Source organism: Strix uralensis, chromosome 16 (genome assembly GCF_047716275.1).
Source record: "Strix uralensis isolate ZFMK-TIS-50842 chromosome 16, bStrUra1, whole genome shotgun sequence".
Lineage (NCBI taxonomy): Eukaryota > Metazoa > Chordata > Aves > Strigiformes > Strigidae > Strix > Strix uralensis.
The window spans coordinates 4,174,232-4,195,028 of record NC_133987.1 but is presented as its reverse complement, the minus strand read 5'-3'; the positions used below and the strand labels follow the sequence as shown (position 1 = coordinate 4,195,028).

General features: G+C 41.8%; 1 protein-coding gene across 4 annotated transcripts in view; it reads right to left on the bottom strand.

The window, feature by feature from the left end:
- Nucleotides 1-748: 748 nt before the first annotated feature.
- ADCY9 (adenylate cyclase 9) overlaps nucleotides 749-20,797 on the bottom strand; it is a 95,813-nt gene continuing 75,764 nt past the window's right edge. For all 4 annotated transcript variants that reach the window (XM_074886384.1, XM_074886386.1, XM_074886387.1 and 1 more), the window contains 3 exons: nucleotides 19,573-19,721; nucleotides 16,550-16,591; nucleotides 749-10,547 (listed from right to left, as the gene is read on the bottom strand). In XM_074886384.1, the coding sequence (XP_074742485.1) occupies nucleotides 9,359-10,547; nucleotides 16,550-16,591; nucleotides 19,573-19,721 (1,380 nt within the window). In that variant the 3' untranslated portion in view covers nucleotides 749-9,358. The remainder of the gene's footprint in view (nucleotides 10,548-16,549; nucleotides 16,592-19,572; nucleotides 19,722-20,797) is intronic.

The window sequence follows — 20,797 nt, the reverse complement described above, 5'->3', positions numbered from 1 at the left end:
CAGACAGGGGGGCTTTGCTGCCGAGCCGCCTGCAGCAGTCCAACACCGTCAGCTCCTTCAGCCGGACGGGTTCAGATTTTGAAAGCATGAAGGCTCCTCTTCTTGCAGAGCCGCTCCTGGTCAGCCATTTCTTTTTCTGTGGACTCTTACTCCAGAAGAACAATGCCTCTCTCCACTTTCCAAACGGATTAAGAGAATCTGAATAAGGCACTGGTATTCCAGAATAAACCATCAATGCTCTTTGGTAAAGAAAAAAAAAAATAACTACACAAAATTCATCCCCAATTTTGGCTAAAGCAAGCTCCCCGCGTGGAAAAGCTCTCTGTCGAGACCTCCCGCCACAGCCAGCGGTGACAACACGATGGCTGCAGAGGTGCTGCCGCCGGGCTGCTGCACAGCCCCTTCCCAACACTTCAGAGCAGTATTAAAATGAGGAAAAATGAGGAAGGAGTCGTCTTCTCAACTGGCATTGGGAACATGAAGGTCATTTACTGCCAACTGACACATGAAAGTGCAGTGTGTCTGTGTGACAAATTCCTTTCGCATTTAAAACGCCTTCTAAATATGCACCTAATCAAAAATTAACTCGGTGGTTTAGTGATTTATCAAAGAAACATTGTGAAAAGCCAGATCCAAAACAAAGGCTGAAAAAACTTCAGTTCCAAACTATTATTCTTTGAAACAATGTGCAAACGGCACAGGGGTGCGTTTGAAGTCGTGCTGGAGCAAAAATAAAAAAGCAAACCAATTTTAAGTTGACATAGTGTATTGTGAATTACTTTCTCAGCTTTTCTACATCTAAGATAGCGTGAAATGATCTGCCATACAGTAAAACGGTTTAATATACAATTGATTACAGAGCCGTAGTAACGAGTCGGAGATAATACGCGGTTTATCTATATACATATATAGCTTAATATTTCACAGATACAACTTTTTTCCATTTCGGTTTTGTCAACGAAGCATAGGCAGAATATTTACAGTGAAGCCGCTGTGAGGAAGCCCCGTCCCCCAGCAAAGCCCCGGCAGAAGCTGCCAGCTTCCCCCAGCAGTGGGTGTAAACAGGCTGGCGCTCTCTCTTTTTGCAAGAAGGGAGTGGAGAAGGTAGCGGGAACACGGGTTTCGCTGGGGTAGGAAGAGAAAGAAAACAGAGACGTCACGAAGAAACAATTTCCAGCTGACCTGAAGACTTCAAAATGTTTTAATTTGCCTTTTTTTTTTTCCTTATCTTCTTTCTTTTTAACTGGAAACTGTTCTCCATTAATGTTTCAATTCATAATTCAATAACGTTTCAATTACTTTCTCAGTTAACGCTTTCTCTGCCATCTCCACGTGTGTTTCTGCAAGGACAGGCAGTGCTGAATTCTCGGGTAATACTGTCGAGGCAGCTTTCAAAGAAAGCAGGGGGTGGGGGGGAGCCCGCCCCACTGCCCAGCTGACAGCCACTCTGTAAACCAAAGCCAACCCTGATTTGAGTTTCTCACTTCGAAAATAATTTCTCGCAGGCTGTTTGTAATGGGGTATCACCGCTCCTGACGCGCGGCGACGGCGTGTGCAGGGTCCCGGGAAGGTGCGATGCTGTACGAGCTGAGGTGGGGCAGACCCAGCCCCAACCCCAGCCCGCGGTCAGACAGCGGCGCCTCCATTTCCAGTGCACGTCTTTAATAACCAGCTGGAATTTGCTCACATGAAATTGTGAGCAATTTCACATGAAACCAACAGGCCAGGAGGGAAGATGCATTTACAAAGGCATCCAAGAGCCGTCAGGCTGACCGTGGACTGGCTCAACTGAGCAGGGCAGGGGGTCGCTGCCCCCAGCACAAGCCTGCCCAGACCCCTGCACCTCCCCAGCCGAGCGGGGCCGTTGCCCTGCCGAAGCCCACCGCTGCCCGGGCACGGCTGCGGGACCCACACGGCGGCTCCTCGGCTCCGGCCCCTCTGCCAGGTCCGGTTCCAGGGGCGCATCCAGCTCCTTCCCGACTCACCCAGCTTTCCCATCATCTACATCCCTGCCTTCTTCATCTCAGTGCCGCAAGACCAGAAAACCCTGGGGGTCGGAAAGGAGGAATCCAGCTCCTGCTGCCAGCAAAGACGTTTTATGCTAAATTAAAAATACTGTTCCACGGAAAGAAGGAGCTTTTCTGAGCAATGCAATATATAAACATCAGCCCTGGGGGAGCGAGGTGACTTTCCTGAGAGCACAAGGGGGGAGCCTGTCTACCTCTTCCTGGGTTATTTGGTGAGGGTGGCCAAGGTCCTAATCATCTTTGGATACTGCCGCCGCCTCCTCGCAAACAGGAGACACCCACCATTGAGCTGAAAAAATTCCCAAATATTCAGCACAAACTTAAAACTGTGTTTTGTCTCTCAGCAGATGTTTGGAGTTGTTAAGGCTCTTGGCTTTGAAGAGTTTATTACTTTGGAAGTTTAAAGCTGTACTCGCAGTAGGGTATAACAAGTTTGTCTCAGCATATATATATTCTATTTTTTATATATATATATATATAAAAAATAGAATCATAGAATGGTTTGGGTTGGAAGGGACCTGAAAGATCATCTAGTTCCAACCCCCCTGCCATGGGCAGGGACACCTTCCACTAGAAGATGACCAACCTGGCCTTCAACATCTCTCTCAACATGGTCTCTGAAAACTAGAAATTAAACTGGGGAGAGGGTTACTCTGGCAACTGTGGACTCCTGAACTACTACACATGAAGAGAAACATCTGATGGTGCTGGTGGGACTGTGCTGGTACCTGCACAGTGGCCAAATCCTGGTTCAGGCAGCAATTAGAGCAGACCACTGCAATATTGCAACCTGCCTCCTTTGGGCAATTTCTAGGGGCAACAGCTATACAGCTCATATTAGGAATAAATCACAAACGAAGCTCTGGTCTCACTCAAATAAAGGCAAAGTTTCGAGGATGCTAAAGAGGAATTTTCCCTGGGCAAACCCGCAGATGTACCACACGCTGCGTTCTTCCCTGCCCTGAGCTTAAATCTTTCAACCACAAATTGATACAAACCATCTTTCAATTGCAAACTAATATTTAGCCAATGCATTAAGTTAGAAACAAGCAAAGATGTGATGACTAAGGGAGAAAAGAAGGAAAAAAGTCGCTTTGTTTTGACTCATCTGAAGGAGGATTTGAGAATCGACACTCAAACTGGGGACGTGCGAGGTTAGAGCAACACCACTTAGAGCCAAAACTTAAAATCTTAGTAAGTGTTCCCAGCCACGACCTTCTGCAGTTCTTCAGATTCAGCGAACACTGCAACTTCTGGAGATTAAAATACGTGTTGTTGCAGCGTTGTTGCAGCGAGCCAGAAAACGGAGAGAACAGAACAAACCACGTAAAGGCTCAGGCGTGAGAAACCAACACAGCAGCCTCGGGGCCTTTCCAGAAGTGTAAAACACAAGCGGCTACTTCCTCAACACTGATTCCCAACTTGGAGACACGCGTGTGAAGCAGCTGCTAAAAATGATGTTGAACATATTGCATCTGGAGCAGCGCGCGTGCAAACGCTGGTCCTGCTCCTCGCCAGCCTTGGGCCTGGAGGCTTGGTTAGCCCGACAAATGTTTAGCAGCTACAATAAAGTACCAGGGAAAAAAAGCTTTAAATATCTTCTACTGATCTATTTTTTCCAAAATAATCTTTCTCAACAGCTAATGTTGACTCCTGGAGGTAAGTAGCAAACACTTCTATACACGTTGTACAGCCCAGCCACTTATGTGGGCTGAAGACAGAAGTTAACTCGCCTGATGAAGGCTTGAAAAAGGTTCTATGCAGAAAACTTGCATTACTTTTTTTCTAAGAGAGCTTCACAGAGCGTCTATAAAGCACCTCAAAACCCTTCCCCACGGCACCGCATGAACTGAGCCACTATTAAGACAAAATACTTTTCACCCCTATTTTATTTTCTACATGAACCTCTTCAGAGCCTGATGTTCATTTTAAATGAACTCTAATAAAACAAAGATAATAAGCTCCTCGTGTCTGATTTTCACTGACCAAACTCTTCATCGCTCTGGACAGAGTTCAGAGGGTGGCATTAAAGCAGATTTTTTAAAAATAGGCCCATTTTAAGACTCCCTGATCCCACCACAGAAAACGTGCTGCTGGGCAGCCAGGACTCTGCTTCCCAACCAAGAAACCTTTTCCCTGCAGCAGCCAGCAAAGACATCACACCCAGAAACTAAGGATGAGCCTTCGAAACAACCTGACACCTCGTTTCACATTCACCTTCTCCTTTTCTCACTGACTGCAGACCTGGAAGCACAGGTTATGGTACAGAGCATCCCCTGCGCTGTGTACATTTGCACAGCAAGCCAGAACCCCACCGTTACGCTGTACCCTACACTGCTCGTGCTGCATTTCTGCAGACTGGGGTCTTCTACCTCTCTGGTTTCCTTTACATTTTTGGTATATTCTAGCAGAAAATGGTCCACGATTTCACAGCTCTTGACTGAAAGATCTTCAGACCATCGGGGCACTCAAAACCTGAACAACTACAGCGTCTGCCAGAATTAGCGTTACGATCTCCAACTTTATTACTGGACTTCACAGAATCGTACTGCTACTGGCAGTGGAGGATCTTCTCAGCAACAACAAACAGTAGTTCAGGTTTTTCCCCCTAAATGTTGCTCCCTTAGAAATCAAAACAACGGCTACAGCCTGCATAGAGACCCTGAAACGAAAATAAGTTGGAATAAATGACTTTCCTGCCCAAGCTGCTGTTCCACATAGAGCTAGCCAAGTCTCAGGATTACTCCGAGACCCCAACTGGGTTTTCACAGCTGTCTGGGCATCGAGATGGTACCACCAGGGCGCTGGGGGATCCCTGCACCTCTGCCTCGACTGTTGCTCTTTCCACATGAAAATCATTCTGTATTTACTGTCAGACCACTCCTGTGACAGCTTCAGCATTTGGGAGAGTCACATCAATAAATACTTACTGCACTTTTAGCAGTTTTGTAATATTTAACTAAAACAGGACTTAAAAATTTGCTTCAGCAAATCCCAACACTGACAGCAAACACTGGATTTTATTTCTTACTCTCTTCTGCTTTTGCACACTTCCTAAAACTCAGGGAAATAAAAGTTTTTTCCACTTGTGGTGTGACAAAAACCATATTTTTTCTCAGAATTCTTAAGCTTAATTATTGGGATGCGTCTGCTGCTCCTTCTGTATCTTCTGTCAAGCAGTTTACCAACAACACAGGGAGAAAGCTGCAGCTGTGACCAGACAAATGGACCAAGATGGACCAAAGCAAACGTACTCTTCCCTTCTATATTAGGAAACGGAGGCAAACAGCAGGGAAAGCAGCATCTGAAGCCATGACCTCGCAGCAGCAGAGTTCAAATGCTGCTGTGCAGTACGGAAGATGCAGTTTAGCAAAGGTGAGGAGGAGGGTGGCAAGAACCACTTGTCCCATTCAGACTGAGCAAACAAGACCACAGCAGGGAAGAAGGGAGAAATCAGACAGTCTTTAAATTTGGCAAAAAACCCCAACTCAAGCTGCACAGTTAAATAGCCGATTGCATTATATCCAACCTCAGGCGCTCTCAGCCTCTTGTGATGTTGCAAAATAAAGACATGAAATTTGTAACTGCTCCCTTGCAACATTTTTTTTGTTGTATTCAGAATTAAAGTTTTAGAAACAGGTTAGTTAGCAATTTAGAAATGCCAGATAACCTAAAAGCTTGACTCTTTAATCAAGAATAAGCTCTTCTTTAGCTAAATGGCATGGGTACAGTGTCTGGTTTACAGCTCCTTGCATTTTTGCTCCGGGCGCCTCCTTTCTGCGTTTTAGGCCTGAAGTAAGAGTATCCAAATACTTATTTTTTGTAAAGCCCTTGGGGAGTCCATCCTCCCCACCCCCATTTTGTCACATCAAAATCCTCCTGCGCTTTGTACTCTTGCAGAATACACTGGTCAGGAACCTGGCCAACTCCTCAACTTTTACACCGTGTTCGAATTGCGCTGGCACTAACAGAACAAGCACAAAAGATACTTTAATGAAATGAACTTTGATCACGGCCTCCCACAAGCACACACGTGTCACAGCTGCAGAGAGGAATGCAGAACCGCACAATGCCATTAAAAACGCCTCCGGAGTAATTTTTGCGAGTATTGGGACATCTTTTCAAAGGTGTAAAGGGAAGGTGTAAAGGTTCGGCCCCCACTGTTTTACAATAGAAAATCGGTATCTCCTTGCTCCTTGTGCCTGGGAAAATCTCACTAGCCAAACCGTATGCTGAGAGCTTGGCTTCTTGATTTCATTACTACACTGCATTAAAGAGAAGATTTAAAACCTCTGAAAGAAGACCCGCAGTCTCAGTTGTTGAATGCCTGCTGCTGTCCTGGTGGCAATAAGCAAACAGGGGTACCACAAGTTACTCGACTTTTTGTGACTCTCTTCCCAGCTTCAGAGTTAAGGCAGAGTAACATCACCGACAGTCCCCAGAGCAGACAACAGCCCTTGATTTCAGAGTCCACTAACGCTTCTGTCCTCAGTCATTTTATTTGCTTAGTGCCAACAAAAAAGAGGCCCTGGTGGTTTTTTTTTTTTTTTTTTGTATTCTAATGTTACCAGAAACCCAACAATACTCCCACTGCACCACACCATGACAGCATGGGAGTGTTATTTACTTTACAGGCTGGAGGATGAGGCTTTTGTATTCTGCAGTGCACTGCTTGAATAATGAGAAGGAAGGTGCTCTGGGCCTGGGGCCCTACTCCAGCACCCTCTCCTTTCAGGTTTAATCACAGGGTGCAAACTTCTCACTGGGTGCAGGGCTGTTGCTGGTGGAGGTTTAGCTATTGTGCAGCGTCTCACATGAGAGAGAAGCCGGCGTGTCTCGACTGAACTCTGCCATTGCAAACAGCTGATTAATGAGAGAGAAATGCTGGGTAGTCGTCTATAAAATTGGGAGAAAGAAGTGAAAGGGAGAAAGGTTTGAACGACTCAGACACTAATATAACACTAGGAGGCATGTAAACAATTCTGGGCCACGTTAACTCCTCTACTGTAAGAAAAGAATACTGACACACACTTCACTGAAACGAGAACCCTAAAAATGGTTTCAAGAATACATTCTTCAGATGCAAGAGGTATTTGCAGAATTATACTACCTGAAAGTTGGAAGTGCAACCCACTACGTGGAGGGGGGCGGGAGGGGGCTAGTTTTAATCTACGGTGAAGGAAGGCTGCTGTAAAACTGTGCACTGATAAAAACCTTGTATTGTTGCTTGTCAGGAATAGCCCCCAAACAGGCTACAGCATCTGTGGCAGAAGGGCATGGGGATGAGTATCCCCTGAATTTTTGTGTGCTGGCAGACTGAGCAAGTAAGATTTAATTTTAAATAGTTTTCCTATCAAACACGACTTAGACGTGCATAACCAGCAGCTTTTGAGAACAGTGTGCAGAGTCTTGTTTAACTAACCAAGATCCAGAAATCTCACAGATTTACATTTGACAAAGACTTCAAGGGCTCCGTGCTGACCGTGGAGTGTAGATGGATCTCAAATAGCTGAATAGGTACTTCACAATGTACGTATTTATCACTCAAACTCCAAAAATCACATCGGGAATAAAAAGAAGTATCCTGACCTTAGTTCAGATGGAAAGAAAGAATTAAAAGCCACAGCTATACGCAGACAGCACAGCATTGCATTTCACCAGCTGGCTAATGAACTTATTTTGGACATTGTATTTTTGGCATTTCACCCTGGCTAATGAACTTATTTAGGGCATAAAAATTCTTTCAGTTTATTTGGTGTCACAAGGAGTTAGCTGAACTGGAATAGCTGAATAATTAGTATTATCCAAAGCAGGACATCAAATGGAAGTGAAGGAGGTGATGGAAGCATGCAGAGGGCAAACTGGTATAGTCTAAGGCCCCCAGCCTGCAGTTCCCTCTGTGCAGGCAGGTCCCTGGGCTCCCGCAGGTCTCCAGTCCCAGGGACCTGCACAGAGTCATCTGCAGGACCGGGAAATTATTGTGCTTCTCAGCTCACTAGAAAGGACTCTTTCCCTATTCCTGCTTTCAGTGGCACGCAGGGAGCATGCTGTTCTATTCCCTGCTGCAAAAGCACAGTGTAGGGGGGGAAAAATCCTGAAAAATATTGTGCAGCACCATTGACTCAGTACAGAGGGAAGCTGGGATACTCAATTGTGTTTGGTGGCTTCGGAAGTTTCACCAGCTTTGAAACAAATATTGCCTAGGTAACATCCTCACAGTGGTTGGTAGTTCAAAGAGGCTGAAACACCATCTTATTACTCTTATTAAACCAATTAACAATTCATCTCTCCTGATCCCTTCTGCCCACACACACAAAACCCCCCAAACAAAATAAAAACAGGAATAAAATAAATAAATAAATAAAGGCATTCCCAAAACATTTATTTCGCTTTTCTCTCTCTCTCAAATCAGACCAGCTTCGAGATACCGACTTCACCTACCTTCGCAAATTCAGCTAGTGTACGGAGTAACATGAAACTGCTTTAGACTCGTCAGACCTGAATTGCAACACTCCTGTGGTCACTCGTCTGCTTCTGGAAACCTGTCCTGAGAGCTGGTGATGTCCGAACCCTTATTCCATTCCCACATATCAATAACTCAATGGCTATATGGAAAAGAAGTGTATCCAAAGCACACAATGGCACATTAAGGTTGAAGAAAGCATTGGTAAAGGAGAATAAAACTACAGCAGCTGTTCAGCCTACTCTAACTAAATGTTGAGCCACTGCAGAACTCCTCCTCCAGCCCAACATAAAGTCAAACTGTGTCACCCCCTCGCCAAGACATTCTTTTGTGGTACGTTACTGGCACTTTATGTCAGTCTCATATGGTAGATACATGCACATTTGTCTGTGTGTTTACATACAAAAGGTCTGATAACAGTAAAACATTGTTCAGAGAGATATAAAAAACCCAAGGAGTTGCATTAGGCAAAAAAAGTGTTTTGTGAGAAACAACAATAAAAATGATATAACCACAGCTTTTCTTTTTAAAATTAGATAAATACCCAAAGCTATGATTTCACTTGGGGCCTCTGTACCTTGACAGGGAGTCCAATGGAGTATATCTGAAGGCACTTAATATCCTCTACTCAGCTGTAAGATGGTTGCACAGGGAGCTGGGGAGCTTGGGATGTGATTTGGGGCATGGAGGAGAGAGATGGATGAAAACAAGCCCTGAAGAGCTGTGATCCACACAGCACCAGGCGCTGAAATGAAAACAAACGTACAACCCAGGTGTTGAGAAGGTCTCTCTTGAAAAAGAAAATTGCCAACTGCAAATGTCTTTGTGTTTCTATTGACAGAGCACTTCATGCAACTCTGACAGTGCATCATACACTCTTAGAGATATTTAGCTTTGTCAGTTCATTGACCTCCTCAGTTCCCGCTTCCTCACAGTCAGTCTTCTCCGCGGCTTTGCCAAACCTGCACCTCTCCTCTGCTTTCACCGCATCTTTCTGGAGCTTCTTGGCGGGAGGAAGGATGTCCTTGGTTTCTGAGTTATCTGTGCCATGGGCTATCTTATCAGAATTCTGTACAGAAGGCACCAGGTTGGCAATCTCATCCGTTGGAGATCGCCCAATGCTGCCATCCACTTGAACCCGAATGTCTGGAGATATAGACAACTGGTGATGTGGCACGATCCCATTGTCCATGCATTTTGGGTAAAGGTAGGTCTTCATCTGACCTTTCCCCTTCACATTGACTGTCCCCCTATAGTCAAAGTCATACCCCATCTTGTTGAGGATGCGGTAGCTCTCCTCACTCACCTGTATACGACACTCGACGCCAGTGGTGTCCATTCTGCTCGCAATGTTCACAGTGTCACCCCAAATGTCATACAACAACTTGGTGGTGCCAATGACCCCAGCTGTGAGGGGGCCGTGGTTAAAGCCAATCCTAAGTTTAAAATTAAACCACAGCATGTTGTTGTTGAAGTCATCCACCACTCGCATCATTTCTTTGGCAAATTCAAAAAGGGTCTGCAAATGTCCATGGGGATGGTTGTTGTCCTGACACTGTGAGGTGTTCAGTCCTGAAGCAGCCATGTAGGTTGCCCCAATTGTTTTGATTTTCTCAATGCTGCTGTAATGTGGTTTGCTCAGCAGCTCATCAAAATCCCCAATCAATTCATTCAGGACTCTGTAGCACTCTTTGCCTCCTTCGTAGTTCTCTTCATAGAACTCGCTGAAGTTCACAATACTTGCAAAGATTACTCCGCCGCTGTCGTGGTTTTTGGAATAGCTCTGGGAAACCTTCAACTGCTCAGCCACGTGGTATGGAATAATATTCCTCAGCAGCCAGTCAGCTTGATCCCTCATGCTCTGAATTTTGGTGCGATGAAGATCAGCCTCCACATCTCCATGGTAGTGGAGACGGTAACTGACCTCAAACTCTCGATTCAGAAACCAGACCAGGAGGAGCAGAAGGAAGGAAACCAAAATCACTTCTTGACCGATCAGGTCCGCTGGCCTCTTTGTGTCATTTGGCACCGAACTGTTGCACGGGCTCTTTCTGGAGCTGGAAGCAGAAGAAAGGAAAGAACACAAAACGTGCATTTAAAAACACAGAGTTAGGGCACTGCCATTTCTGCTCCATGGTTAGAAATCCTTTGCTAGAAAAAGAAGTGTAGGAAGAGTATGTTACATACTAAATTATAAAATACACTTCAATAACTTTATCTGCTGTTAAACATGCTAAAGAATTAATTTCATTCTTAAACTCACTGATACTTACTTAAAGGGATATCATCGGGTTCACAATGCAGAAATTGCCCAGACTTTACGGTAGTCCTATTTTAAGGACTTCACCAAGGAAACAGTTATCGTTATATCTAAATATATAAGTAAAAGCACCACGTGTAAATACGTATATAAAAATGCTTAACAATGCCTGTGTGTGGGTTTAGATATATGTGTGCACGTGTATGTCCGTATGGGGAGGGGGGGGTGCATGTGTAAGTTTTGTGGAATTTATCTTTTTTTGTATTACCTCCAATATTCAGAAACATCTGCTTTATCCTCCTAGTGCCTCTCCCTTGTTTCCTCAAAGACCAGTAACCTTTGCAGTGTGCCTTTACTGTTAACACATGAAGGTTTTGGAAGAAGATAACCCTGTACAAGACACTTCATGGAGAACTGCATGGAAGTGGAGAACATGGAGCTCTCAGCTGACATCTTTTGTACATTATAACTACTGAAGCTTTTTATGGTGGAGATGGAAAGTTTCTCAGAGTGCCAAGATTAAAAAAAATAATTCATGTCTCACATAGATTGAGAGTAATATTTCAAATGCTTTCGACAATTCGTCGACTGCCTGGGCAGATTATGAAGCACGGATGGAGCACGCTTCCAGTGCCAAACCGCCCTTAACAGGGAGACATCTGCAGTCTACAATCTCAACTTTCTGAGGAGATGCAAAGACACAAATTTAATCTGAGAAGACAACACCTATGCAATCCTAGAAACTAAGTCTGAACCCAGACAGATTGGCATGCAGTGATTTCTGGAGTCACTTAACTGCAATTTTTTCTATAAACTTATGCCAAAGTTTAAGATTTGATATGAGCAGACACATGCTGAAGTTTTTCAAGTTAAGAGATGGTTTGATAAGGGAAAGCATCACATCAACCTTTCTCCTTGAAAAACAGAAAGGCAATGCATATCTCAGTGTCTGTTTGTACTTCTCTTATGAAGGTATGTTAGCAAACAAGATCAAAACTCAAAGCACAACTGTAGCAACAGCTCAAGAAGAGAAAAGTCAATTTGTTTCTGTAACACATGAAAACATTTCCAAGTTCAATTTGTTTCTTTATGTCCATGGGGGACATGCTTCCACTTCTGAAATTGAAACAGACATTTTAGCAGCTGAGCTGTATTACAGACGCAGTTTCTCTTTCTGAATGTTCAATTCTCAAATATTTGATTGACAGAAAAGCACGATGAAGCAAAAACATAGCACAGTTGTGAAACAGGTGAACGTGCACAATCTCCGATAACATTTGTACATGCTATGGTCTTTGTATCTATTAGCTTTTATCGTAGTAAGCCTATAGGAGAAAGAGTTTCTCCTACGTAAAATATTTACAATAGAGAGCTTACAGGTTGAATTTCAGATTAAATATAAGACTGCATATTATGTTGGAAATTACTCCTTTTGTTTTCAGCCACAAATACATTTCTCCCAGAAGTGAAGGTATATTCATTTTATTGGTTCGGTATTAAAAAAACCAACACGAGGGAAGAATGAAAGGAGGAGATTACTCCCAACTCACAGAATAGGTCCCCACAATCAGGTTTCTGTAATTGCTGGTGTGTTGCTGTATAAGACTCCTTCCTTTCTCCCTTACAACTACTTTTCTCAACATAACCTCTGTCATGAACCTACTCATTTTCTCCCTAGAAAGACAAGTCAGAGACTAAGACAAAGGCTAAGTTATTAATGACTAGAATAGTAACTATTCCTGAAATACAATCCTTGCTACCTATTTTGCAGGTGGCAAAATACCCTTCCAGTTTGATAGGTTTATAAAACAAAATGAGCAGAGGACAAGTAAGAGAAAAACCTTAGAAAATAAATAAGGCTGGAGAAGGTGAGGAATGAATCTCAGTTAAGGAGCACGACTCAGGTTCTTTTCAGAACAGTCCATTATTTTCCATATCTTGTGGGAAGAGATCTGCTAGAGGATCTGAGCAACGACATGTTACTCCTTTGAGAGTACAAGTTTGATCCAGATAATCTGTTCCAACATCAAACAACCCTGCCACAGGGATTTAAGTCATTAAAGGCTTTTTATTTACAGTTTATTGTACAAAATACTCCTCAAAGTACTTTAATTCCTCTTAAATGAATTAGGCAAGCACCACAAATTTTACGTTACAGAAAGTGGCTTGTGTTGAACGCAAGATCTGCCTTTTAAGAAGAATCTGCTGCCTCCCGTTCACCACTCCCGACGTACCAGCGTGTGCAAGCTCTCAGTCATCTCCTCAAGTGCTGGCCTGACCTTGTTTCCCACGTGGGTGTACAACCTTAGAGATCTGCATGTGAAATAACTGACTCACTTGTAAACTGACCTGATTTCATTAATAAGGTAATGGGTTAGTATCTCAAAAAAGAAGGTGCAGTATCTTTTCCAGAGCAGGCATTTTTGATCACGAGGCAACTGCTACAAGCCTGAATACAAAAAGCCACGATGCCAGCCTGAAGGAGGCAGCAATTACATCTTACTCATTTGGAAATCAAATTTCTGGATGTTGCAGCAACCAAGTTACAGGACCTACAGGACTATAAATCACCTTACAGAATCAGTTATCAAAGATGACCTGAAGCTACCCTTTAGAATTAAAAAAAAAAACAACCCACACACCTATTACAGAAAGGATCACAAGCCCTCAAATCTTTTTAAGGTCTACTCTTTATGATGTGCTGCAGGATAAAACTGATTTTAAAAATAATTCAAATTTAAGTCTTAAGCCGACAATGTTCCTTTAACTCAAACTGGTGAAGTGCTTCCTGGCACAGATGCCTAACTATTAACTTGGCATCTTCATCCAGGCTGTGTGTTGAATATGGAACAAGTGAGAGCTCCGGAGATAGAATCTCCTTTGGCTTGATCACAAATCATAAAGATAATGGCTTTCCACTTATAAAGATTTTTGGAAAGCCATTTTGCTTCTGAGCCAGTAACCTATGTTTGGATTTGGATATCTTCCTATATTTAAAGAGGATGCATGCCTGCTAAATCTTAAAAAAGAACGCAGTGGTGGAACACTGTGGAAAAGGGAATTCAAACTGCTGCTTTCGATGCAGAACATATAGTGGATGCATATAAACACATCCCCCCACCATGAAGCAATTTTAGCCTTCCACTCCGAGTAGCCTATCACTGTTCCTCCTCGAGCAGTCAGAAACTGGAAAATTATACACCCTACCTGCTCTGAGATAAGAAATAAAGGAAAACGAGAAATATTTCCTGCTTAAAAGACAAAGTTTATGGTTTTATCTCCTTTGTGCTGAAGAACCAGTCAGTCTGGAAAACAAGGCAAATTCCATATTTTGGTTTATTGAACATAGCGTGGACAGTCCAGAGATGAACTTTGTGCTAAGACCTCATTACCATTACTAGTATCTCACTTCCCAGGCAACATTAATAATTATCTCCATTTTTGATCAAGAAAAGGGAATAACCTCATTAAAGGCATGCGAAACAAGTAAGTTTGTCTGGCCCTCTTAGAACACAGGAAAAGCTTTTGTGCTGACTGGGGTGAGCAAGAAACCTTTTTTATTTCAGTGAGAAAGGAACAGCAAAAAAGTTTGTTAGGATAAGGGAGTTTCAACTTTTTATTAGTCCATCACCAGGAAAAAGGGGAAGTTTTGTTTGCATAGTACTCTAGAAATGTGGTATACAACAATGTACATTAAAAAAGCCCTGAAAAGAGAAGACAAATTCTGTTGCAAATTAATGGGAGAAACAGAATAGGATTAACTCCTAGTTCTCTCTTAACTTCTACCACTTAGAAGAATTGTGGTAATTTACAAGTTTGGGCAGCTTCAGACCAGCAGAGCCCAGACTGTTAGCAAAGATCATGCTGGACTGTCACAATTCCTGCATTAAAACAGAGACAGTGACCAACCAACCTGACAAAACTGCTGCCAACAGGCAGAAAGGGCAGTGCTATGTAGTATTAACTCATGCACAACATACATACATTTTTTCCCACCTGAAGGAGTGACAGACAAAATACAAATATCGCATCTCATAACAAAAAGTTAAAAATTAAGTTTAGAAATGTTTAATAAGCAAGATATTTTGGTCACTGCCTTATTTGGCATTTAAATTGCAAGCTAGGATTTGCAAAGCAGGCAGAGCACACTCCATGCCTGTTTGCAATAGCATCTACTGCGTGTTTTGGTTTCCTACCCACTCCTACCTTTCCTTGTCATGAGTTAGAAGTTATATATTTACGGAAGAAAAATATTTGCATGCAAACAATGCTTGATAGCTAATTTTTTGACAGATTTCTAATAAATCATGATGTAGAAACAGTCACTGAATGGAAGACTGGATTGTCAATTATTTAAGGCAGAATGAATTATTTATTAGTGATTAGCAGCTGGTCAGGAGCCTGCTAAGCTGTTGTCAGTGCTGGGCAAGACGTTTGTAATTCTGAGCAGCACAAAAGGTTCGGCGATTTCACAAACTAATAATAAACCTCTAAGGATCCAAACTCAGCCTAATCCTAAGACATTACTTCCAGTGAGCATCATGCTTTAATATTTCGTACGTTGCCTTTTCAGCAAATTCCCTCTGGTGTTTTAGTTTACAAAAAATCAAGCCACCTCTGTTCTTTTTGCTTTAACTTTCCATTCTGGATTTAGTGAACTGGAATTCTGTTATGAAAATGAAGTTATCTTTCATGAATCAAAGCCATACAAAAAGGAAAACCCATGTAAAAAAACCCCCAAAACCCCAATACTGTAATAAGTGCTAACTTCTTGGTGAGTAAATATCTAACAGGAAAGCACAATTACCATCTCTCTGTACTTAAAAACCAAACGTTTTCTAAACTACCACAGCATTCATGTAGACGACATTTTTTAAAAAGTAATTTTGTTTTGATACACACTCCCAGGAAAAGCAACATGCTCCTGAACACACATTTGTTTAGATGAATTACTGAGTCACATATTCACAGGGTCATGAGTTCCATCAAGTACAACATCGCCCCAGTATTGCCCCCAAATTTGTCATTACCAAACACATACTTTTCTAATACCAAAGACCAATAAAACCACTTTAAAAATGGTATTGCAAAACTTGCAATAAAACCATGAGAAATTCAACACTGAAATAACCAGAGTGAATCTTTAACGTGTATATTTATAAGGGGCTATTAATAGCCAAGGAAAAGATTTTTGCTTGTTTAAGTCTGCAGGCTAAAATTTCATTTGCTCTCAATGATACAACTTGCTATCCTGCCTAAGTGAGCTCAGTGTGGCAGAGAGCACCCGGACTGTCATCACCAGCATGTCTCCATCCCCATGAAGGCAGCTGGCTTCACAGCCAGCTTTTTCAGCTGCAGCTCCTCTACCACAGGGAACTCTCACCTGGCCAGCTGTGGATAGCATCCAACTCAGAACACTTCTGAATGGTGCAAATCAACCAAGGAAATGAAATAAATAGCTCATGATGCACAGATAATGCTTTAAAAACTGCTACTACTAGAAAAACAGATGTTATTTTATATAGCGCCTCCATAGTTCTACTTCCTAGAAATCAAATTTAAAAAGAAAATAGCATTACATAACTCGGTGACTGCAGCATCAGCTCTCTGATGACTTTTGATCATACCTAAGTCCTCTGTAAAGGAAATTACGTACACAAGGAGCTTAAACACAACTTGCTGAACCAATTTGTTGAATTCCCAAGTGTATTACTGTGGATACAAAGCTTTGCTCCATATAATTGACTGAAAATGTTCCTATCCCTAAATATAATGACGGTAATTTTATATAAAGCTTACCTGAAGTTCTGTGCCAAATCTAGATGAAAAGTTTCTATGGAGCTGAAATAGAAAAGCATTGATTTCAGAAGGAAAGTTAAAGCAATAAACAAAGTATCCTGCCCAAATTTCAGTTACCATTTTAAACTTTTCTATTATTAGACCATAGGACCAATAATTGCATTGCACACTTGATCAGCTTCAGACAAACTTTGTTTGAACGTGACTTATCTGCACTTTTTGCTTGGAAGAAGCAACCAGTCAGACAGAGATGCAAGCACCTCTAAAGCGTAACCGATGATAACGCGGTCAAGGTGATGCCTGGAACGAGTAATTGTTAAACAATCCAATCCTACCTTGGAAACATGGAAAAGCAATTTCAGAACTCTAAAACCCAGTTATGCCTTCATCTAATCTGACCACATAATGCAGAGATTTAAAAAAAAAAAAACAACCCAAAACAGAAAACCAAACCCCCAAACCTCCCCAAAACAAAAAAAAAAACCCAAACAAATATAGAGCCTATTTTTGAAAATGCCATTACAGAAAATAAGTAGTTCAAGCAATTTTTGTGTTTACTTGCATTATAATTTCTCTACCACAATCAAGTATTACAATTCTCAGGATTAGTTACTTTTGGAACAAGAAGTAAAGCAATCTGCAGAATGGATTTGCCTGTGATGCATACAAAGCTGCAATTACCACGGTGACAAAAAATATTACCCACACTAATGATAAAAGAGAGGAACAAAAAAGTGATTATTAACAAACAAAAGATGGGTCTCACTAATTCAACCTGCATTATTTTTGTTCATGATCAATTCAGTGTATCACTTTTTCAGATCTGCAGTTGAACAGCTCTGTTTATTACTTTAAATATTTATTTTTAAAAGATGAAATACGAACATATTCCATGATTTCTGTACTTTGCCCATTAATGGTCACAGCTATTCAAACCACAGGCAGAAATATGCTATCATTAGCAAAATTTCTTAAGGTAATGTTTCTTTAACATTCATACCACCCGTTTAGTAGTCAGCAAAAGCTGATGCTATGAACTGATACTGCTATTAACTGCTCGGGAACAGCCTCCCAGTCCCTTAATAAAGTTGAAATGCAGGAAAATCCCAAGTTTTGTGTCTTTCTTTCTGCACAAAGTCTTAATACAGAGATTATGCACAAGCTGATTCAGTAATCACATATATAGTTTGTTTCAAAATTTTGTCTTTGAATAAGGAATTAGGAGTTACAATTATGGCACCAAACCTTCTGATTTTCTTCTGCAACAAAATGCCTTTGACATGGATGCACAGAGGTCTGTTCAAACGACCACGCAGGGGATGTCAACCACTACGATACCTTTTTCATGCTTTGGCTTGACTGCCTGCCTTTGTATGAAGACTTTTGGTACTACAAATATTTTATATGACCCTATTTTAAAAGGCTCTGCTGTGAAACAGCATCTAGTTATGCCACGCCAGCTCCGTGCAGACACACTAGTACACGTGCAGTAGCTTAGTGAGCTGCAAGAACCCCTGCTTGAGGGGAATTATGGAAGAGTAGCCAGAGAGTCCAGAAATGGCACCAAGCGTTTGCTCTTCACTAACACCCCTGAAAAACCAGACCTGGGGCTAGCTTCTCAGTGAAGCTGGTGGTTGGACAGTGAAAGCATCAGTGTTACAAAGGAAAAAGTCAGCAGGTGGAAAGTCAGCTTTCCTACTGGGAGAGGGTCACTCAGTGTACTGAAGGAGAGGTGATGTTAGGTAAGCTGGACAACTAAAACCAAAGGGACAAATCAAAGACGAGAAAGGGGAGGCATCCAGAAACTAAACACTATTTCCCTTCACTGAAGCTAGAAAGAACTGTCCTGCACTCCTTGCCCGAGTGCTCTGCAGACAGACAACAGGATTTTTCTTTAGTCTAATATGATCTAGAAACAATCTGTCAACTGACTCCAGTTCCAAGTTATTTTTTCTTTCCAAGGAAAGACTTTCTTCCTACAACCCTTACAGCCACCTTCAAATTACAGATGTGAAGAGGTGATAAGAGGTGACTTCTGTTCTCCTTGTCTTTTTTAATATAAATTAGATCGAGATTAAAATAGACCAAAGATACTTGAAGAGGGGACTAAAAGCTCACACAAAAACTCACACAAAACATGTATCTTCAAACTCTTTTTGGTTTGTTTTGGCTTTTTTCATATTTTTCACCACATGATTCAGCAGGCATCTGAAGAAGGAATAGGAACTAGAATAATCTAGCATAAGAAGTCCTTGTAAAGTCCACACTATGGTAAGAGTGCCAAAGGCTGGGGTATTTCTTAAGCCACTGAGAAGTGCAAGTTGATTATAAAATTTTGACAATAGGAGTGGATGGCTGGAAGGACTCCCTTGACTGTCTTGGCAAGAAAATGGGAGGAAAACACTGCAAACAAGTTCTCGTATGGGGAACATTGCTTATCAGAGGAAAAACTGAAAAGCCTTAAGGTTATTGCACAGAAACTGCATTAACTTGATTCCTCTGGTTACTGTCTTGCAGCATCCTCTGAAAAGGCAGGAAAGTGAGAAAGGAAACAGGATATTAGAATCCTATTAAATCTAAGCACCTGCCTTCCACAGTGAAAAACTCCTTGAGGAAGGAGATAGAAGAAAGATACATGGTTCCCAAGGGTAAAAATAAATCCAGAGGTGTGAAGAGAAACAAATGGGCTCTCTGGCACCACCAAACGCCTCAGAATTTTCTTAATAAAATAGATTTTCAAACAAATGGTGAAAAGCAATTTTATGGGTCTGATAGGAGTAAGGGTGCCCTGGAAACACGTCAGTTGAGGACAGAATTTCAAAACAGATTACAGGAAAGGGCCCTTCAGAGGTCCTCAAATCCTTCAAAAAAAATGCAGAACTCTTCCCAAATAAAATTGAGACACTGGAGAAAGTCATGGCAGATACTAAAATCCCATGCATTAGACCCTCACTTCAGAGGCAGAAAAACCCAAATTTGTTCATTTAAAACACAGTCTATGAGTGCTAAGGTGTGATGCTCACCTGTCTGGACACAAGGAGATGTAGAGCAGAATGAGAAGCACTGCTCCTACTACGGTTGCCAACAGAGATCGCATCCAGGAGCTAAGCTGGCAGAAGTTACAGTACTGCACGATGGTGATCAGAATCGCGCAACACATAAACATGGTGTACTGCAACAAAGAGAGAGAGCGTGAGTTAGCTTCCTCCTCCTGACTGGAGCCCTTCTGCACATAAACGCCAGCGTAAATTAAAGAGTGTGTGATATGAGAGAGAAGGATCTAATTTTGTATGTATTATACGCACAGTAAGTAATCCCTCACAGTGTCTGTATCAGGAGACAGCACTTGAAGATGGAGGTCTTCCCTTCAGAGAGCAAGAAAACTTTTAGCACAGGTAGTTTGTCACAATTTTCCCTAGATGGGGTTTTGTATTACTGCATTACACAACCATTATTTCAGTAACTCTCAATACCTTCAGCTTACCTTTGCAAAAAGCTCAGTGTCTTTTCTTATTAAAATTAAAAAAAAAAAACAAAAAAAAAACAACCAAAAAAAGATAAAACATTCATGGTAACCTCCTCTCACTTGCTGGGGTTAGACCCTGCCTGTTTTAAACTGAATGTCAAAATTCCACTGCACTGAAAAATGTGGAACACATTTACCCTCAGAAACTTCACCCAACTGCCTAGTTTTAAAAACACTTATTAGAGGACATCATCATACTGGCCAGCAACAGGTGAATTAATTTGATAACAAAAGGCAGGCATCAGTCATTGTCAACTGATGCTTGGTAACACCATCACTTGTGCCAATTTGAAAGGGCAATTTTAGATTTTCTGTTCTTTTTATCTCAAAAAACTTTTCCCTTTCCACATCTCTACTGGATAAAGAAAAGGAAGTGCAGGACACATATATTGCCCAGAATGTCTTTATTCCCCCAAGATACAATCTTACAGTGGTCAAAATTCTCAAGCTGACATGCAAATTTTGGTTTTATCAAGAATATTCATGATCATCCAAGCTAAAACAGAGGCTCCACAACTGCATTATGGAATTCTGTTCTAGCTACATACTGCATTTCACAGTATCAAATGATCATTCTCTCTCATTTTAAATTTCCTTTGCAGCTGAAGTGCAGAGACTGCAGACTAGCAATACTGTAGCATAACAAATAAGCATGTGATTCAGAAGTAGACACAGTGTATGGGAAAAAACTTACATAATTTACCATTTTTAAACCACAAGCA